General features: G+C 40.1%; 2 protein-coding genes and 1 pseudogene across 2 annotated transcripts; 1 reads left to right on the top strand and 2 right to left on the bottom strand.

The window, feature by feature from the left end:
• Positions 1-1,312: 1,312 nt before the first annotated feature.
• Positions 1,313-7,787, bottom strand: LOC130424992 (trypsin-1-like; the record flags this gene model as incomplete). The annotated part of the gene is given in 6 exon segments (XM_056751018.1): positions 1,313-1,516; positions 6,790-6,864; positions 7,011-7,125; positions 7,264-7,372; positions 7,375-7,413; positions 7,493-7,787. Coding segments are annotated over 6 exon segments (837 nt in total), but the record flags the coding sequence as incomplete, so codon positions are not given.
• A 1,481-nt stretch (positions 7,788-9,268) lies between these two features.
• Positions 9,269-11,684, bottom strand: LOC130424991 (anionic trypsin-2-like; annotated as a pseudogene).
• Positions 11,649-19,718, top strand: eif4bb (eukaryotic translation initiation factor 4Bb). The gene is made up of 13 exons (XM_056750610.1): positions 11,649-11,695; positions 12,581-12,721; positions 12,853-13,058; positions 13,151-13,267; positions 13,384-13,438; positions 13,532-13,681; positions 13,882-14,043; positions 14,172-14,258; positions 14,431-14,686; positions 14,798-14,871; positions 16,582-16,825; positions 17,510-17,576; positions 19,344-19,718. The coding sequence occupies exons 1-13, from the start codon at positions 11,683-11,685 to the stop codon at positions 19,419-19,421; spliced, it is 1,650 nt and encodes a 549-aa protein (XP_056606588.1). The 5' UTR covers positions 11,649-11,682; the 3' UTR covers positions 19,422-19,718.
• Positions 19,719-21,383: the final 1,665 nt, after the last annotated feature.

The raw sequence follows: 21,383 nt of genomic DNA, 5'->3' as shown, positions 1-21,383 counted from the left end.
TGGCAGAGCTAACCATGTTGCGGGGGGAACCCCGTTGGGGCCCCTGCGGGAAGGTTGGCTCTGCTTACTTACCTGCCTGGCGGGACAGCTGCATGCACTGTCGGTTTGAGAGTGGTAGCAGCTGTCATGTGTGTACAACCCTACGCCTCGCCAGGGCATGAGGTCGGGTTTGCCGGGCACAGTCCAGTGGAGTGTGCGTTCGGCTAGAAGGAACACCAAGGGGGAACAGGAAAACTCTGAAACCCTGAAAAGGGCCCGGCTTTGGTGACGAGTCAGGACGTCCCGTACCGACCAATCAGAACCATAGCTGTTAAGGTCGGGCCCGATGTTGTTCTCCCTGGGGTCTTCCCGACAGTGTCACTTCTCTCGAGAAGATTTCAGACGGGGTGGAGGTTTCCCCCTCGACCTCCACTTCCGGGGTGCCGCCTGTGGGGGCACAGGAACCGGAGCCGATGTCGAAGGGGTCCTGGGCTTCCGGGAAGCAGACATCACGCCAGATCTCGGAGGCCTCTGGGCAGCCGAGTCGCAGCGCGGTAGAATGTGGCTAATCACCACTGTCTGTTTCTTCACCGTCAAAAACTGCTGGGCGCAGTCCTCGACGGTGTTACCAACAACCCACCCTGCGAGACGGATGCACCATTTCTCGGTGTCATTCATCTACGCAAGGTTCAGCCGGGGGTGTCTCTCCTGGACCACTACCGTGGACATCGTCCGACCCAGGCCCCTTGGTCGCCCGTAGAGCGCCATCAGGGGTAGCACGGAGATCATGTATTATACCCAGGTCCGCCTTACCCTCGTGGAGCTCTCTCAACGCCCTGGCCCGGCGAGCCTGCAGGATGGCCATGGCGTAGAGAGAGGAGGCAGCCTGGCCTGTGGCAGCGCAAGGCTTCGGCACCAGTGATGCCGAAGTCCTACACACCTTGGACGGTAGGCATGGCCGATTCCCCCCAGGTGACAGCCGTCTGCGGCACAGATGCACCGCACGTAACTAGAGACAGTAGACAAAATGTTTCTATGTAGTGAGAATGATAGGGCTTTCTTCCTTGCACTAACTCTCCCACCTAGTAATGCCATGCACCCTGACCTTCGAGGCGTCATCTCACGTCAACCATGCCGTCCTGGATTCCGGGGCATAAGGCAACTTCCTCGATGTGTCCATTTCACATCCATCATGGCTTGGATGTTGGCACGTGGCCCCCTCACAACCATCACACACATCACACCCAGCCTCCTTCTATCTGGTTACCACTCTGAGTGTATTGAATTGTACATCCTCAAGTCCAATCCTCAGACAATCCTCAGGTGGACTGGTCTAGTAATTCTGTGTTAGCTTGGAGTCGATCTTGACATAAGTCAAGTCTTGGCCCTGCCCCGTCTCCTGTCGCAGTTTCTCTTGTTTTGCAGGCGGAGTCAGCCGATCAGGCCGGGGTTCTGGTTGAGCATCACGATCTGAGGTCGATGTTGCTCCTTCCAGGTGCTTCTCCGCCCTGGGGTAATTTATTTTCCCTGTCTGCTCCTGAAAGAGCGGCCATGGACACATACATCGAGAATCACTGAGCCTCATTCGTCACTCCTCCTCAATTGCACCTTGGTGGAATTTTTTCTTTGTGCAGAAGAAGGACGGCTCCCTCTGTCCCTGTATCGATTATCCAGGTTTGAATGACATTACTGTGAAAAACAGGTCCCCCTTGCCTTTAATGTCTTTTGCCTTTGAATTATTGCAGGGAGCCCGGGTCTTTACCAGGCTAGACTCTGCAACTCCTGCCATCTGGTGCGCATCCGTGATGGGGATGAATGGAAGATGACATTTAACACACCCTCGGGAAACTAAGAGTATCTGGTGCTTCCCTTTGTTCTGACAAATGCTCAAGCCATCTTCTAGGGCCTCGTCAATGCTGTGCTGGGTGACATGCTTGTAAAGGATTTGGCATAAGCCAAATGGCCGGACTCATTGAAAGAGTCCAGGTTTCTTGATACAATTATCAAAGGACCATAACAAAACCTAGCTCCAGGGGTGCCTGGATTTAGGTTGGTTTGTCTCCTGAGAGTTTTGATAGCCCTTTGTTTCTCCCTGGGATATTTACGACTCCTAAGCTTCAAAGCAGAGGTGAGAAGTATTTCTGTCTCACCTGCAACTTAACATCTGATGCTAACCAGAGAAACTTCTTTGACAAGTATGAACTAATGTGATTAAACTGTCCTTTTCTATAAATATATCAAAATATCTAGGTTAAATGTTGGCGCTCGTGCCATTTTAAATAGTCTGTAACTGTTAGACAGGCAAGTTTAATTCATGCTTTTTTTGTATTCGTGCATCCGAATGAATCATGACTTGATGCAATTCAAACCTGTCCATTTTTGATATCTAAATGTTTGTCTTTACAATTTCTAATTGTTTATATAAATTGTGTGACCATAGAACACCATACACTCATTATGTCATAAATTGGACTGGTATTTTGTAAAGTTGGTAGGAGGTCATACAGATGCAAATTAGCTGTTGAGTGGCAAAAGAACATCTTCCTTTCTCAACTATGATTGGTTGATTAAAAAAAAACTTTCAGGAGAGGTGGGGTAGTTCTTCTCTTCTAGAAATTTTGACTTGGCTTTCCGCTCTATACCTGCCCTCATCAGAAACTGGTTTATGGCATCTCTTTGGAGACTGCCCTTTTCCCTCACTTGGAAAATAGAAGGAACAATGGACTTCTGCTCCCTCGCACAGCTTGACGAGCCACGCGGATATTCACGAGGGCCGAAGCCTGCAAGGTGCACCCATGTGCCTTCTACTCTCGTCTTCTTAGCCCTGCTGAACTTAATTATGATATCAGCAACCGAGAGCTTTTGGTGGTGCTACTGGCCTTGGGTGAGTGATGTCATTGGTTGGAGGGGTCAGTGCAGCCCCTTGCTCTGGAAGGACCACAGGAATCTCGAGTATGTCCGTTCAGCCAAAAAGCTTCAGGCACTTTGCTTCTGCCGGTTCAACTTCACCCTTGCGTACCGGCCTGGGTCTTAGAACACCAAACCCGACACACTCTCACGGCTGTTCGAGGCCCATAGAGAGAAATTTGGCCCAAGCCATCCTCACCAAGGGGGTGGTGGTAGGGTCTCTCTGGTGGGGAATCGAACAGTCGAGGGAGGCGCCGAGTATACTCAGTAGCACTCCTGCTGGCGAAGAAAGCGATCGAGGCCATCCCTCTAGCCGAGATGTTCAACACTGGTTCAAAGACTGGTGTTATGTCATAACGTTAGTAGTAAAACGCATTCTCGCCCAACGGTTCGGAAAACTTTTGACCGACATGATTTCTGTAAAGCTTATTCATTACAACAAAAGAAAGTTATAGGATTGTCTTTCTCTGTGAGTTCAGTGTTTTCTCGTATGTCCTATAAGTGCGACAATACTTATAGGACATACGAGAAACAGAGTGTGGATATGTAAGACAACCTGGTTGCTGATCTTAAAATACCTTAAGATATATATCATATAGAAGTACTCTGAATGCATATTTTTGCCTACATCCGTGTTTATGTCTGTTGGTAATATGCATGCAAATGATTAATATTCTATTTATATTTTTGCCTTCTCCATTTAATTCTTATTTATGAACAAGGCATTAAGGTGATTTTTATTGCAGTTACTGTATGGCTTTTGTAGGATAGGACATTACAGACGTAATTGCGCCTTGCTCAATATTTCTTTTTCTGTCATCCAAAGCACATGTGTATGACGTAGCGCTCTACATCATATTTTGCATACGGGGAGGGGACCAGAAGCTCATTTGCATTTAAAAAGACACACAAACGTTGCGTTTTCCATTGCAGCCACAAATGGCCATGTTCAACATATTGTAATGAAAGATATATGGTGTTTATTGAGCTGAAACTTTACAGAGACATTCTGGTGATACCAGTGACTATTCGAAAACACCTAGATTTGCAGCCCTTTAAGATGAACAGTGACTGGGTTGATGATCTTGGCAATGGGAAAGGTATCTTTAAACTTGGTTTACCCAGTTTACATGCGGGGAGGTTAAGGGGAAGATCAGAGGTGGACAACCAGACTCTCTGATTGCACAAGTAAATTGGGGCCTTGGAAGGGCGGCGGTTGACATATGCTTGGTTGCGGGTGCGAGCGAGAGCTCGTCTGGTAAGTCTTTAATGTTAAACCACTGGAAAGTAGCAAGCGTGGAGGGCTGAAGTGAGAAGGTTAGGGAGCATTGCAACAAAAAAGACCGGAATGAGGTGGGTTCGCCAGCGTAGCGGCTGCTACGGCATTGGTTGAAGCGCTCGGTGGGGCGGATCGGATCTTGTCAAGCTAGTTTTGCCAGGGAATGCCAGGAAAATGCCAGGGAACTCCAGGCAGACAGCAGTAAGCAAAATGTAATCCAACTCAGGAAACTGGTCGTGCAAGCGTTTGTAGCCGCAACGTGGTGGGCAGAGAGGGAATATCGATGTACGAACAAAAAGTCCAAGTAGCTCTCTATCGGGACAGCCTCACTGTGATGAGATACGGGGCTTAGGAGTTGGATGGTGAACCCTGGGTATATCACAAAAGACACAATGAGAAGAACAATAATCCATGAGACAGCCTCATGCTAAAAACATTGTCGCACTAAGTGTACGGAAGAGGGAGGCATAAATGGGGCAATCAGTGACGTAATCATTAAAGTAAAAACTGGAATCAGGTGAGAGTGAAGTAATGGGAAAAATGACACACAAGTGTGATATTGAGCATGTGGCGCCTAAAACATAATAAATAAAAATTAACCAAGACAGAATGTGACAAAAGTAAGTAGGCCTACATGTATAGTTAATTATTATTACTCAGTAATTAAATGTATAATTACACTGTAACACGGGCACAGTAAAATAAAGTTTAACCAATGTTTTCATTTGAACATGTACATTTTAGGCTACATCTTAATAAGTAATTTTGTAATGGTTTTGTGGTTTACTGTGCAAAGTATTTAGAAGTCGCTATAATTTACAATTTTCTTTTGTCTGGAGTGAGATATAATTGAATGGAACACTCAATTTTTTGATTAGACTACTGTACTGCATGTTAAACAGGTAATTATTGACCCTAACAAGCACATGCTAACATCGCCCCCTGTTGTTGTTGACTAAAACAAACAGAGTTCCTGCGGTGTGTTCCAGAACGCTGGTTATGTGACATACCCGGGTAAGTACTTATACTTATAGCTGAAAACCTCAACTTTCGGTTCCAAAAACGGAGATCACTTAGTGACAAAGTGACCATAGCAACTCACTCTCTGAAGACAACCTGCACCGGACCAGGTTATGTTCCAGGGTTAGTACCTTTTAAAAGGAAATCATCTTTAAATAAAATAATGTAAGCTGTTATTGTTTAACTTTATGTATTCATATTAAATACTGTATATACTTTGAATTAGGTTTATTAAAAGATCTCCAAATATCACTGGATAAATATACACACCTCACAATTTCCAACAGTTAATGGATGTTAATAGTGAAGTATTTTAACTCCATTGCATATCAATACTCTTGTCCACTTATTATACAATATTGATGCATTGGGTCAAAGATATTTGTGGCCTAATGGTTAGAGAGAGAGAGCTCTTTCAAGTGCAAAGGTTGCAAGTTCAAATCCCAGGCTGGCAGGTTTCCAAGGCTTCATTAGGTGACCCCCAATGGGATCACCCGTGGCATACTTGTCACATATTTAAATTCTTACTATAATATTATATCCATTTACATTAAAAATACATTAAAAATATGACTTTCATACATAATTTTCATACTGACTGCATTACCTAAAAATGTCTTTCTGATCCTCAGCCTCCTCATATAGTTTAGTATGCAAAGGCCTTTCTCTAAATTACAGATAGTCTTTCAGGATTGGCCGTTTCCACCTCTTTAACATTTGGAAAGCCAAAGTCAAAAGAAACAAACAAAAAGCATAATGTATGTGTATTTGAAAGGGATATATAAAGGCCTCATTATTATTATGTATATATGATATAAAAAGAGTCTCCATTTATATGACTACATCAGCAATGCAAAGTCAATTTCCAGAAAACCAAATAAAGGTAGATCTTTAAAGGAACATACAGAGAAGGAACAAAAAAGAGGTTAACTGCCTTCCAAATTACCAATGTGATCAAATACATATACACAACATTATTTTGGTAAAATGGTTAACACGTTAAAAATAACAATTAAAAAAATCTCAACAAATCTACAGGTTATGTAACAAAGATAGCCATGATGAGAATATATTTTAAATATTATAGTATAAAAATAGTGCATATATTTTAAATATTCATATATTTAATTAAATAATGAATTCATGGGGTTTATAGTTTGAAGAACATATAACCTAAATAATTGAATTTTTAGATTTTTATCCCGCAGTTTATACTCTTATACAGATTTATGTGTTTTGTTAAAATACCTCTGATTTATAGCGTTGTTTTACAGTCAAAACTTTAAGCTTCCCGGCCGTTTCCATGGTGACTTGTGGAATCTGTGATCCGTTGACACTGTCTTCAATTGTTTCTGTGAGCGAGCGTTAAATCTTTTGGGAGGTTTATTAAACTAACTCTTCTCAGATGTTTTGAAAGAGACATACTCCGAGTAAGCAAGATTTGGGTTAATCAACTTCATAATCAACATTCAGGGTGTGAGAAACAAAAACAGTTAGTTCAATAATAGGAAATGCATAGTTTTGAAGTGTGTTTACTGTTTGTATTTATGTTTGTTTAGACTCAAAGGCGCATCGTTTTTTATAATCTCTACAGCAGTTGATACCTCGGCCAGTATTGCAGTGGTAGATGTTGCGCTTGTCTGGCTTCTCTCCACATCTTTGAAGACACAAGAACGGATCTACACAAAAAAAGTGATTGTTGTTAAAAAGACACATGTAGTTGTGTAAGAGAGATTGTTACAGTTTAAAGGAAGAAGTGGTTGCCACGAGCTCTTGGATTTTAAAGAGACGAATACTAGGAGGTTCTGGCCAACGGTGTTCGTACTGACACCTGGGTGTACACACCAGGTGTATTGAAATCAGCACAGCCGTAACCCCAGCTGGTGATACCAGACTGAACCAACACTGAACAATGCTGGCTCAACAGGGGTGGACCGGAAAGAAAATTCGGCCCTGGAATTCGGCTCACATCGGACCTCACCAATGGAGTACACCCAGAGTACAGAGAGAATAAGACATTGTTTCACTTGGATAAATAGCATCTAAAACTAGAAATTAATTATTATCTGGTTGGTTTTCGTACCTGGCATTCATCTTTGCCTCTCTCCAGTAAACCAGCACACATCATGTTGTTGGTGACAGATCCAGCACGCAAAAGATTATTGCATTGAGAATTATTTACCACTGAAACATTGCTTGCTGCAGAACTCCAGTAGCAGGTAAACTGACTAAACATGTACACAAACAGACACTCCATCAATGTTTTTTGTTATTCTGTATTTATGTCAATTGTATTTGCATTTGTACCACCAGATCCAATATTTCCCCAGCCTGGGATCCAGCTTCTGGTGACAGAATAAAAGACACAGTCGCCAGCTGCCAGACAGACGGGTTTAATGTCGTCGTTAAAGGTGATTTGGGAGGACAGGTGAAGTAAAGCAATGTCGTTGTCATTGGTGATGGTGTTGTAAGGGGGGTGAAGGATGATCTGGGAGACATTTCTGGTGATTTCATTGGCAATAACTCCCTGTAGTGTTATTTTCCCCAAGTTCACATGCACTGTGTATGGGCTGACACGGAAAACAAGCCAAGAATGAGAAATTTAGTGAAAAAGAACATGTCATAAACTTTCTGATAATCGATGCAAAATGTTTGCATTTGGCATTTGGTAGATAGTGCTAGTAATGTGAAATTATTTGTTGGTTTCCATTTTAAAGAATGCAAATACATGAAGATGTATGTTTAAATGTTTAAATTGTTTTTGTAGATTTTAATTTTAAAAAGTTTTTAAAATAGATAACTTGAACCAAATCATAAAAATGCAGACAATAAGAGCCCATAATAGAAAGAAACTCCTTCAATAATGTTTAAAAAGAATTGAAGAGTACAACTGTATGCTTTTAGACACAACACGATGAGTTTACTACAATCCAAAATAATTTTATATGAACGGTGGGTATAACGCTGTATTTGGAGATCATTTGAAACTGATAGATGGCGCTGTCCCAGCGCTTGAAGATGCCTGACATGAACTGCATGCGGTCAAATAAGTCATAAGTCTGTGTTTTTTTGGCAATCAGCGCTTATGTGCATAATGTAAACAACACGAAGGGAAAATGCAATGATGTTTTGTGTGCTCGTGCTGTAGTTGTGCCCCCCTTGCACGCCTCAAGCAGCTCGTCTTTTTCCGAAGAAAAATCGTAAAGCTGTATCTCTGTTTTCTAAATTTGATCAAAATAAATACTCTTCGAAGATTCAAAGTATGCAATACTACTGTATAGGTATTCAAGATCAAAATGAGATTGGCAGAAACTTTGTGTGTTACCTTAAAGTAGCAGTCCTTAAGTTATTTGAGTAAAAAATGAACTAAAACCAATTATTGAGCAAGTACATGATAGAACGGTGTATAAAACTGTGTCACTCAATACTCTTGCTGGATGCACCATGGAGAGCTTGTAATAATAGTTTGTAATAGTTGTATGGTGTATAATGAAATAGGACCGTAACTGTCAGCATTTGAGATCCGCCATTGCGTTCGAGGATCTTCTGTCCGGTTCGCATTACAGGGGGTTTCCATGAGAAATAACAAAACAGGAGACTCCCGGCAGTTTTGCGCTATTTGGGTCTGTTCATGTTCTTGTTTCATGTTATATCATCTGCCATGTTAACTGAAATGTTTATTATGTGCTACTGATGTACAGTGAAGATTCTCACAGGTGCACTGTCACAGGCCACAGTTACATAGGACTCGAAACATCAGACTCATCCGCGCAGTTGAGCAGTGCCGAATCACAAGCTAACTCCCGTAAAGAAAATACCTACGCACATCACCTGCAGTAGCAATTACAAACAGAGATGGCGACAAAGAGTCCATTCTTATGGACTGCCACTTTAAATATAATTACATTTGTGTAGGATTTGGAAACTTATTGAGGAAGTGATTCTGCACTGATATAAAATATTTTCTTGTACTTGATACATAAAACGGTTCAGCAAGCTGAATAAATAGACTAAAAGCAAATCTGTAGAAATGATCTGATGAGTAATGCCTGTGTGCAGAGAAGGTGTTTTTCACCGCATGTTTTATAACAGGAGGTTAAGCCTACACCAAAAACACATATAGGCCTAGAAGCACTCACAGAATTATAAATGCGTTCAGGTTTGTTGATGAAATGTGTAACTTTGCATTACTTTGAAAGGGTGAGCACCGGGGTCGAGTAGAAGCAGCAGGAGATGGTATGGTAGTAGGAGCAGATTGGCGTGGGTTTGTGGGGCTAAACGAGACGAATCCTGGGATGTAGCTAACGGTGTTTGTGTTCCAACTTTGATACTATGACATGTGGGTGTACACACCAGGTGCATTGGGATTAGCACAGCCATAACCCCAGCTGTGATACCAGACTGTACCCACACTGAACCCTGTTGGCTCTCTATTGGACCTCCAGAGTCCCCCTACAGAAAGGATAAAAAGAGAGGAGAGGGGTTTTCATATATAGGACTGTATTCACATCAAAGATGAGATGAACAATTATTGTTGTACCTGGCAGGTATCTTTGCCTCCCTCCAGTAAATCAACACACATCATGTTGTTGGGGACAGATCCAGCACCCAGAAGATTATTGCATTGAGAATTATCCACTACTTTAACCAAAGCTTGATGCGGAACCCCAGGAGCAGGTAAACTCACTTTACAAGTTAACACATACAATCATCAATTTAAGATAGATGTGATTATGTGATTTGTATATGTTGGTTGTACCTCCAGATGCAATATCTCCCCAGCCTGTGATCCAGCTGCTGGTGCCAGAAGGGAAGATGCTGTTCTGAGCTGCCAGACAGACTGGTTTAATGTTGTCATTAAAAGTGACTAGGGAGGACAGATGAAATAAAGCGATGTTGTTGTCATCGGAGTCGTGGTTGTAGGAGGGGTGATTGATGATCTATGAAACATCTCTGATGACTTCATGGGATTTAACTCCCTGCTGTGTTCTCTTCCCCAAGTAAACTTGCAGGTTGTCTGGGGTGAACCTAAAGACAGTAATGGAAGAAGATAATGAAGAAAGGAATGAAACAATGATGAATTTGACTGGATGGAGGAGCTGTCTGTTTAATGAAATCTTACTCAGAAAAGCATTGAGCTGCTGACAGCACCCATTCACTGTCAATCAGGGAGGCTCCGTAGATTGGGCCGTGCAGACTGACCTCAGATGCATTTACACCACCCACAATTTTTCTGGGGTTCAGTGTGGGTTGTCCACAAACTGTGATAAGGAAAGAGATTTTTAACATAAGCATTTCTATTCTAAACGTATGTGACTTAATATCATCAGCTGAATTAGAAGACCTCTTACCATTTAACTGCCAACAGAGGAGAAATTAAAATGAAATATTTATAATAATGAACAACAGATGTAGTTTTATATTAGATGAATATCAAGAACAGCACATCCTGAAAAGTACAAATATTGTGCTTTTTAGTTCTGTAAAAAAGTTTGTATCCATAAATATTATGCGACCAAAAACGTACATTTAACATAAATGAGCAGGGTCAAAGCGACACACATTAACCTCCACACCTCAGCTACCTCTCTGACAGCCAAATGGAAGTTGATTCAGTAACTTTCTGCCGCTCACAATCCCTTTTTATATTCACTTGTTGAAACTTATCGAGTAAGTTATCTAATCAATGTTAAGTCAGACTTAACACTGCCTTAAAAGTTTAAGACTTAAGGACTTTCTTAAAAATCTTTCTGAATCCCTGTTTTAGAGTGTGCAAGTTATATAATGATTAGTTTTTATTTTGTAATTTTTTTAATAGTCACTCTCTGTTTGAGGAAGGCTTCTTGTATTAAACTCATTTCCAAAGTAACTAGTTTTAGTTTCATTTAATTATGTTTCAAAAGTCCTGTTACAATTAGAAAACTGACTTTATGAAAAAGATAACACTACACTAATAGATTTAATTGATACCATTTTCAATTTTAAGACGGCCTAAAATGAATCCCTTGATATGAAATGTTTTGTTGCGTAGGTTTATGTATATTTACCCTTATGGTTAATATGTTGTATTTATTTGTTTTGAGTGTTTTTTTTTATTTTACAATTTTGGAAAAGCTCCTAGTGGATTTAAGCAAAACACAACCAGCTAATAGTCAGATAATTTCAGAAAAGTATTTACTTCTGCAATCATTTCATTTAAATAATTTAATAAATATCAACACACATTATGTAAATACATAGCAGGGACGTTTAGAAAATATAAATAAAAGAAAGGAATCAATAAGAGATATTTTTTAAATGTTATTTGGACGGTTTCTCTGGATAAAAGATACCACTGCATTTTCAAGTTGTTGACTTAAATTTTCTTCAGAACACAAATTCTTATAAAATATTTTATGCCAGTTATTTTCTAAACTGATTTCATGGGCTGTTGTGGCTCTCCGTGACAAGTCTCTGACGCCCTCATCCGGGACTCTTCCAGCACATCACTCTTCAACATGGCGGCGTCAGGTAAGAATAATGCGCTCTCGCGCTCTGCTTATATTTCCAGACTTTTTGCGAACACCAAGTTTGTAGAAAACCGTCGCGTTTTAAAGATAGTCGCTGTCACCGTATGATGTTTCCAAACATTATTGCCATAAATTAATTGAGAAAATACCTTGAAAACAGGAAGGATTAGTTGTACGGGGAGCGTTATGCTCAGACGAATTAGCCACTTTGCTAGCGGCCAAATCATGTGCCTCGCATTTACTGTTGTTCTACATCAATTTACGACTGGACATGGTTTCATTTACAAGAGGTTTTGATGACTTGGCGTATTTGATAGCTAATGAAGTTAACGTACGGCCACTTGTGATATTTAAGAAAATGTTACTGCATGAAGTTGTGGACGGCGCTAATAACCCGTGTTTACTGCGCCTGCGCAGTAGAGTCCAGAGGAGGGACGGGAGGGTCACCACGTGTGTAGAAATGGAGCTCGATCGTCTAGTTTATTTTAAACGACGAGTTCATTATGCAAGCGGCCAGGAAGCTGTGTTGATAAGTTTAATAACATTTTCGAGTTGAGCGACACCCAGTATCGAAGTTTCACATTAGAGTGCTACCCCAACAGTCCCCCGTTGTATTAAACTTATCAATTTAAACTCACCAACGCCCCTTTATCTTAGTGCTTATTGCATTTCTATAATGTTTTGAAAACGTTTAGCAGCTTAACAATAGGAGGAACAAGTATTTAAACAATCATGTTCATTTTTGCGTAGTCATCCTATCTTTCTTACCCGTGTCACCATATTGCACAGTGACGTTTAAGGCGGGGGGAGGCATTACATTATGTTAAAATGTAAAGTAATTTTAAGAGGCAAATGCTTTATCGTGCGTTTGCTCCTTGTCGTGTAGCTAAGAAGAATAAGAAGAAGGGCAAGACCCTCACCCTTAATGACTTCCTTGCGGTTGAAAAGGGTGGCAGTGCACCCCCCAGTTACCCCAGCATAAAGACCACCAGCTGGGCAGATGAGACTGATGACTTAGATGGAGATGGTGAGTAGGAGGTCGAAATGTATTATTATCTACATCCTAATTTCTCAATGGGCTTTTTATCTTCAAAAATACAGTCCCATCTAATGTCTTTGAGTTTAACCTGTTATCTGGTCTTCTTTCTCACTCTTCAGTCTCGACCTCCTGGCATACTGAGGAGGATTCATATCGCGCTCCTCCAATTGATCGCTCCATCTTGCCAACGGCTCCTCGTGCAGCACGGGAACCGAACGTCGACCGCTCTCGGCTGCCACGTGGCCCACCCTACACAGCCTTCCTGGGTAATTTACCCTATGATGTCAGTGAGGAATCTATTAAAGACTTCTTCAGGGGGCTTGCGGTCAGTAGCAGTATTTATAAATTCAGCAAAGAATGCCAAATTAAGAGCGCTAAGAATTACGTGTAACTGTACATTTTTGTGCATGTTTTCAGATCAGTGCTGTTCGTTTGCCAAGGGAAGCTAGTAACCCAGAGAGGCTCAAGGGGTTTGGTTACGCTGAATTTGATGATGTGGATTCGATCCTGCGTGCGCTCAGTCTTAATGAAGAAGTGAGTTGACGATAAAACACTAAGAATAGATTTGGCACAGTAGTGTGCTTGGTGCATTGCTTTTATCCATTGTATAATTCTTCAGACGATTTACGTCACATAACCTTTGTCTTTAGAACCTTGGAAACAGGCGGATCCGGGTGGATATTGCAGATCAATCCAATGACAAAGGTAAATGGATGTCATGCAAATTCCTTTTCATGCTCTCTGTCCATACCAGAAAAGTGTGTTGAATATCCTGTTTCTATTTTACATTTACTATAGAGAGAGACAGTGGTTCAATGATGGGTCGGGACAGGGATCGTGGTCGTGGGATGGACCTCGGTGGTCCTGATAAGACCGATTCTGACTGGAGGGCACGACCGAGCTCTGAGCAGGATGATGGACCTCGCAAAGATGATAGTTATGGAGAGAGTACGTTTAGCATCAGAATTAGGTTTCAAGTTGTGTATTTGAGTCTATAATATGATTGCATTTATTATGACGGCATTTTTGTTTTCATGATTTAACATTTTCTTCATAAAATTCTTCTTATCTTGGCTTATGTTGGTGGATGTCATCTTGTGTGTGTAGATATACGGTGTGGTCCATTTTTTATAATTTATTTTATGCAGGGTCTCAAAATCGCTTCGAGTCGGATAGATTCAGAGACGCTCCAAGGCGAGATGATCGCTATGACAGTGGTCGAGATCGCTATGGTGGTAGAGATTCTTATGACGACAGGGACCGTAGAGATCGCTATGATGACAGAGGTAGCAGAGACTATGATCGTGGAGGTTGGTTTCTTTTACAATTTTAATATTTCAAGTTAATCTCTCTTTGATTCTGCAAACTTTGGGTGTGATACCTGTAATTTCTTGCCATTTTTCTTTTAAATTATGCTGTAACCGTGTGGTTGATTTAGGTTATGAATCACGTGGTGGAGGCCAGTGGAGGAGCAGTGGCTTCAAACGAGATGAAGAGCGAAAGGACGGAGATCAAGAAGAGAAAGGTACACATGGAGCGATTGCAAAACGTTATGAAATGTCAATTTGTTAAAAGTTATATCTAATAGAATCCTTATTAAATTTTGCTTCATATTTTTTTACTTGTATGTTATAATACATGATGTTAAAATTGTATTAGAAATTTAGTAATGTAGTATGCTGTCGTTGTGTTCGCAGGCTCCATTCAGAGACCCAGGCTAAACCTGAAGCCGCGTAGCATCCCAAAAGAGGAGGAACAGATTGGAAGCTTGCCCCCCCAGAGCAGCACAACAAGTTCCGGGAGGGCCACCTCTATATTCGGGGCAGCCAAACCTGTGGACACGGCTGCCAAGGAGCGGGAAATGGAGGAGAGGCTGAAGAAAGAACAGGAACGACTCCAGAAGCAGTTGGAGGAAGATAAGAACAAGGGCTCAGAGAGGAGACCGAGGGACCGGTAATGGGGGCGGGCAGTTTATTGGGCATTTGAGTGTCGGAACAGAGTACAGTTTAAATAGCGACGTAAAAGACATATGATGTTTACTAGAGCTTTGTTGTCTTTGTTCAGAGACCCAAGTTGGAGGAGTGAGGGCCCGTCTAAGGAGCGTGAGCACACAGGAAGTGAATCATCCCGTGCTAAAGGTAAATTATGCATTTGTGTTATTTACATGAAATCACCTATACTTGAGAGCAGACATGTAATTATTGTAAATGTGAATCAATTGTGGATGTGTCGCTCTTAATGGCATGTTGCTTCAACTTTATAAATAATATAATTCATTCTCAGTTGTTACAGATGATGGATTTTGGATGGAGTATTAAACTTAAAGGGATAGTTCATCTAAACAAATCAGTCATCATTTACTCACCTTCTTGTCATTTCAAACCTGTTTGAACACAAAAGAAGATACCTTGAAGAATGTTGGTAACGAAACAACTGCGGTTCCCATTGACTTTCCTTGGTTTGGTGTCCATACCATGGAAGTGAATGGGTGCCATCGCTGTTTGTTTCAATAGCATCTGGCTGCAGACGAGATGCACTGTCAGACACATGCACTGTCAGCCGCGCATGCGTACTCGTCACATGCACTGTCAGCCGCGCATGCGTACTCGTCACATGCACTGTCAGACGCGCATGCGCACTCGTCACATGCACTCTCAGCCGCGCATGCGCACTCGTCACATGCACGCTCTAACGTATTTCACGAAGTGAACTGTAAGATTCTATTAATTTTTTTTTAAGGTTACTGCTTTTTAAGAGTACCGTGAATACTGGTGGTTCAGTTCAAGGCCAGGTATTTATTATAATTATAGCTGAAAGACATTAATGAGCATCTACACTAATAATGAAAATACATGACTAAATAAAACCTTTGTTTATATAAAAATAATTGTTCTAATATTCATTTGTTTTAAAATTGCAGGTTAGTTTTGTTGTTTGAAATAAAACATAATTTATTATACAAAGAAACGTGAAGCATTTTAGAAATAATACAAGGGAAGATGTTCATTTTGTAAAAATAAATCTTGAATAAATCGCATCGTGGGCTGAGTGAATCGTTACATCACTATATTTGATAGATTTCAACGTCATATTAAATAATTTTGAGAAACACATTAAAAATAAATATTTAGTGCAGGTCACCTACAAACTTTCCTGTGAGTTTTCAAGCAACGCTACAAAATTAATTTAGATAACGTTAGTTCTTCAATAAATTACTGTATGAATAACATGTATCGTTAATCAAGTATCATAGATGCGATATATCTACCATTGATTATAAGGATTAAGTTAGGTTTCGAAAACTTTATCTTATATATTGAAACGATACTTTACATCTATCTAATACTGTATGAATGAAATCAATATACTTACAACATTCGTCTGATAATGTTAAAGAACATTTTCGATTATATTTGTCAAATAATTCATAACAGTTTTACTTCGACTTAATCTTGTATGAGAATAAATAAATTGAGTATTTAATAAATATACTTATAATTGGCCTGTAGGTGCATTTAATTCACACACGTGTCTGACAGTGCGTTTGTTTGAGTGCGCATGCACGGCTGAGACTGCATGTGTCGGAGTGCGCATGCGCCGCTGACAGTGCATCTGGTCTGAGGGTGCATCTGGTCTGCAGCCAGACCCTCCTCGTTTGTCTACCAACTTTCTTCAAATGATCTTCTTTTGTGTTCAAACAGGTTTGAAATGACAAGAAGGTGAGTCAATGATGACTGATTTGTTTAGATGAACTATCCCTAGTGAATAATTTCAGGTAGACAGTTAATACAGATTTTCATTTAAAAGACATCTTAAAACTTAACTAAATCATTATCTGTGTTGTTTAGGATCGAGATCTAGAGATGGTAATCATTCAGAGAATGAAATCTTAAGTGGTCAAGAGGATGAGCCCATCTCTCCTGCATCTCCATCACCTTCTTCCAATCAGGGAGTACTCCCGGTAAAAGTAATGCCAGCCCCTCCCCCTAAAGAAAATGCCTGGGCTAAACGCAGTACAGGGGGCGGTGCTAATGAGGGCGAAGTGCCACCCCAAGTGTCTCCGACCAGCAGAAGTGATGCCACAAACAGCAGGTGCGATTCTGTCTCATTAAGTTACAGAGAAAGATGACCTCATAAATCATATATAGGCAAACATACTACAGTATGGTGACATGATCAACAGAAGAGAGGGTATCAGGAAAAGGTAAAAGCCTCCACATTTACAGCAAAACATTACAGACCAGGTTAAGACTATAGACTGTTGATTCACTACTATATCTCTGGTAGATGAAAACCGGGTTAATGGGGTTCAAAGGGAGAAAAGGGTACCTCAGGGAAGAGGTGGAGGGCGAGTTGGGAGAGGGGAGCGGCGGGGTCGAGGAATTGGCGCCCCAAATAGTGAGGAACCGGCAGATAGGTGAGGGACATCGCTCGAATGTAATCAGGGCATGTTACGCACTATGTGAGTTAGTGCAATCACCACACAACATGTGACTCAAGATATGTCTGCTATTTAGAGCTGCACGATTCTGGATAAATTGAGGATCCAGATTCTTTTGTGTCAAATAGAGATTGCGATTCTTTTACGGTTCTGAACGATGACTAAAAGTAATACATAATTTACTGGAGGTTTTGACAAAAAAAGTTTATTTAGGTATGTAATATGTAGGACTTTGCTTCAAAATTATTACATATTTCATGGTTAACCTACAATAACTATGGTGAGAAAGCTACGGCTTGTTCTAATGTTAATTTGAAAATTGTTTGGATTTACAGGAAAGATGTTAGGGGAGAGCCCAGAATAGCGTCAGAACCAAAGGAAAATGAAGAGACTGCTCCTGCTGTGAGTATTGTAACAGGTTATTACACCATAGCTTGTTAATGAGATATTTCTGTTCATCATTTGATTTAACTTTTTCATTAGTTGAGCAGAAGTCCTTGGTCAGATTCCCATTAAACATACATCCTGGTGCACTATATTTACTGTAAATTGTAAAACGCTTTGAAAAGACTGTTAACTTCTGGTCTGTGTTTGATTATAACATTTTATTTTATACTTGATTTACATAATGCTGTTTATATACAAAAACATTATTAAGGTAAATTATAATTCTATATTATATGTTATTGCCGCTGAAACCACCTATAAGAGCAGAATGTATGGCATATGTGTAAATTACCTAATGAAGTTGTTAAAGGTGTGATGAACTGGGCTTGTTTATTGTTTTATACTGTTGTTTGAGGTCTACTTATGACATTCGCATGTTTTTTACATAAAAAAATATCAAAATCAATAAGTAATGGGCTATTTTCTACCCGGGTTGAGGCCGGCTCGACAAACGATCGTTTTGAAAAGGCGTGAAGACTTGGAAGTAAACGCCCACTGGTATGATTGGAAAGCAGTTTGCGTAGTAGACTTAGTTGGAGCCATCTTTGAATTTGATTAGGGCCTTAATGTTAGGTTACGCATTCGCCCTATTCGAACGGGATTAGTATTATCTGGGGACCTGTAATTTATAATTTACCTCCCCACATCTGTATTTCATGTGAAGCATGGGATAAATGACGCCTGTGATTTTACTCAAATTTACTGACTTACTTCCCGGATGTGATGGCAAGGCTTTGCGAATATTTTGTATAGCCTGTACGGTGTTTAATGATATCTGTACCTGTCAGCTTTCGAGCCCCCTGATTGCAAACCGGACATGAGATAACAGCAACTGCGAATCTCAAATGTTACGATAGTTTCCATGATAAATAAACAAACGGGAGCTCCCGGTAATTTAAGGATATGACCCAGCTCCCGAAATAATACCAAAACACTTTAAAACAGCCTCCATTATTTCAGGTAACACTAATCCCGTGCGACTAGAGCTAAGTGCATATCAAGCTATCTCTAACAAAGCAATAGTGACCGTACAAAAAATGTTGAAATACGAAAGATTGCTGCGCCATTCCTATCGGATCCAATATTGACGGAACAGGACTGCTTTTTAATTTTAGTCTCTTCGCAAATCCAGCATCGACCTCTGCCTTGTTCACAAAGGAGTCTGCGGTAATGTTTTACCCACGTGAGCTGGAACCTCTTTAAAAATAAACTTCAAACACGCATTACTGATGTCGGAATCCGAAGGAAGGTAATGCAGCCACTGTGTTCTTCCACAACCAGGCAGTGACTCCACAATATTTTGCGATCTTTAATGGCATGTTTATTGCTTGCTCGCTCTATCTGGTTCCGCGCAACTTGTTACTTCAGTACTGTCTTGCTAGTGGGCGGGGCTAGTGAAGTAGTCGTAGATATTTTTCTGTGGAGGCAGTGTTGAACCTGTAATAGATTAGTGCTTTGCAGGACCTTGTGTTTGCTGGACCTGGTGTCAATAACAGCTGTAATTTCAGTAACAAGGGCGTTTTCTTTTCTGTCACTTACAGGATGTTCGCTTAAATACGATTCCCTCTTTTCTAACAAAAGCTTGGGTTAAAATTGAGATCTTAATTCATTGTCCCTTTAATGCAATCAGAAGTTAAATTAAATTCCCTACAATTCACAACACTGTTACTTTCACTGTGATTTGCAAACTTTGAGACTTAAAACTTTGCTTTATCCCTACAGCAATTCAGTTCAGCCAGTAAGTATGCTGCCCTACTGATAGATGGAGACCAGGGAGATGACGATAACCAAGAAGAATGAAGCTGATAAGAATCGCCTAAATACATAAAAACAAAACATGATCAAGGGTTTCAATTGGGAAAAATATTAGCCGTTTTGTGGTGAGAGAATGTCATGGGTTAAGGGGGAGGAGTTATGGCTATGGTATCCACAATGTTGGTATGTCATGTTTATGAATTTATGATATTCCCAAAACAGGGCTGTTTTAAAAAGTAAAAATCTGTGCAGTGAGTAGATAAACAATGTCACATGTAGACATTTGAAAATCATTAATTTGAAAGCCATTGTTATAAATAAAAAGTATGTAAGATACTGTAACTTGTCTCAGAATCTGTTTTATTCCAATTTTTTTTTTTAACTGCATTTATTTAATTGCGTAATGGAAATGCTCAGTATTCTGTTGCCAAGCTGGATACACCTTGCTCCATTTGAAGATGTTGAACCAGACAATCTTGTCTGTAGAGATGATCCTGTTTTTCCAAGACGTTGGAGCAGAATAGGCACTGATGAAAAGGTTCTGTACTTTTATTCGCATCCCTCAATGCATTATACTAATACATATTCTGTTTATCCTTTAAATTCAGAACTGTGTGTTATGTTCCAAGATTAGGAAATCGCTCCGAATGCTTTTAAATCGCTGTCATGGTCCGACATCTGTCGCTATGTGGACCCTCCCGCTCCCCTGCTGATTCACCATTGAACTTGGCTGTCCGAAGGCATGTTTGGTTTTGTAATCATTCACGAGGAATAGATACATTTTTTCATTTTTTATACAGTGTGACGGGAATGTTTGCTTGCGCAGCTTATTAAGGCTATGGTTTGATTATATTTGGTTTCACACATCTAACTTGAAAGCAAAGCTATGTGTGTGGGTATATATGCTGGTATTTACAAACCATGATATTAATTACTAGGGTTATTGACAGTTTTCCCAGCTATTAAAATATGTCCCAAAAAGACTTGCAAACATTGACATTATTAAGATATGCAAAGTTTCTGTATGTTTCAAGAGTACCACAAACAACATAAAAACATTTCTACCATTGTTTAAGTATGTATAAGCATAAAATACAGATATTATTGCAAGGATGTGTTTGATCATTTTGAGGGAAATTTTGTAGATCATTGTGACAATGGTTAATAGAATTCAATGTCAGTATCAGGTACAAACTCCCAACAAAATTAGTTTTGCAACGACTTAGTTTTATTTGCTGCGATAGTTGCAAACTCTCTTCGCTTCCATAATCTCAAAATTGGACTGTTGATTCATTGGTCAAAATAAAAAATGAATGCAAAATAAAATTAAAGATGAATTTGACTAATACATCAGTAATTGTGTAGCCTACTGAAAGTCTGATATCCTCTCAGCCCATTTCTCAAGATATAACATTAAAATCTTTTATAGAGTGGGCTTAATGTGCTGTCGCCCCATGTTTTTTCAGTTGACCTATCTGAACCCTTCAGGCTTGTAGTTAAACCTGCTGTGAATGTGCACACAACTGGTTAGTTCTAGAGTTCTACATAACACATTATCCATTATGATAGTGATATTGCTTTAACTAATCAATTGCGAATGTTTCCACACATGGAAATATTGAAGAATAGCGTATAATAAGAACATTCCATGGTCCTGTGAGGAATCTTATTTTCATGACCACAATGATTTAATGTTATCCTGATGGCTTTAATAAACAAGCCAAGGCCCATGGCTTTGTTGCCTGTGTATGCTTTAGATGCACAGACTATAGAAAATACAGAATGGTTTCAAAAATGCACGTTCATTAATGAAGTTAAAAAGCTTAAGAGGTCTTCGTTGTAAAAGCTAAGATAAAAGTTATTAAGATTTGATTAGTCTATGGCAAAAACAGTAGGCTACTATGGTAAAGTTTTAGTTTATCAGATGTATGCTGTCCTGGAATTCTCAATGATAACCAAAGGAACTTCAAAGAATGCCATAGTATGCGTCTACAAAAACATGTTACC

The sequence above is a fragment of the Triplophysa dalaica genome, chromosome 6 (genome assembly GCF_015846415.1).
Source record: "Triplophysa dalaica isolate WHDGS20190420 chromosome 6, ASM1584641v1, whole genome shotgun sequence".
In the NCBI taxonomy this organism is placed as follows: domain Eukaryota; kingdom Metazoa; phylum Chordata; class Actinopteri; order Cypriniformes; family Nemacheilidae; genus Triplophysa; species Triplophysa dalaica.
Note: the sequence above shows the minus strand (reverse complement) of the source record. Positions and strands in the feature narration are given on the sequence as shown.

Bases quoted from the DNA above. Each gene is read 5' to 3' on its own strand.
- eif4bb (XM_056750610.1), top strand. The intron at 12,722-12,852 runs GTGAGTAGGAGG...CTCACTCTTCAG, and splicing joins TGATGACTTAGATGGAGATG to TCTCGACCTCCTGGCATACT. The intron at 13,682-13,881 runs GTACGTTTAGCA...TATTTTATGCAG, and splicing joins AGATGATAGTTATGGAGAGA to GGTCTCAAAATCGCTTCGAG.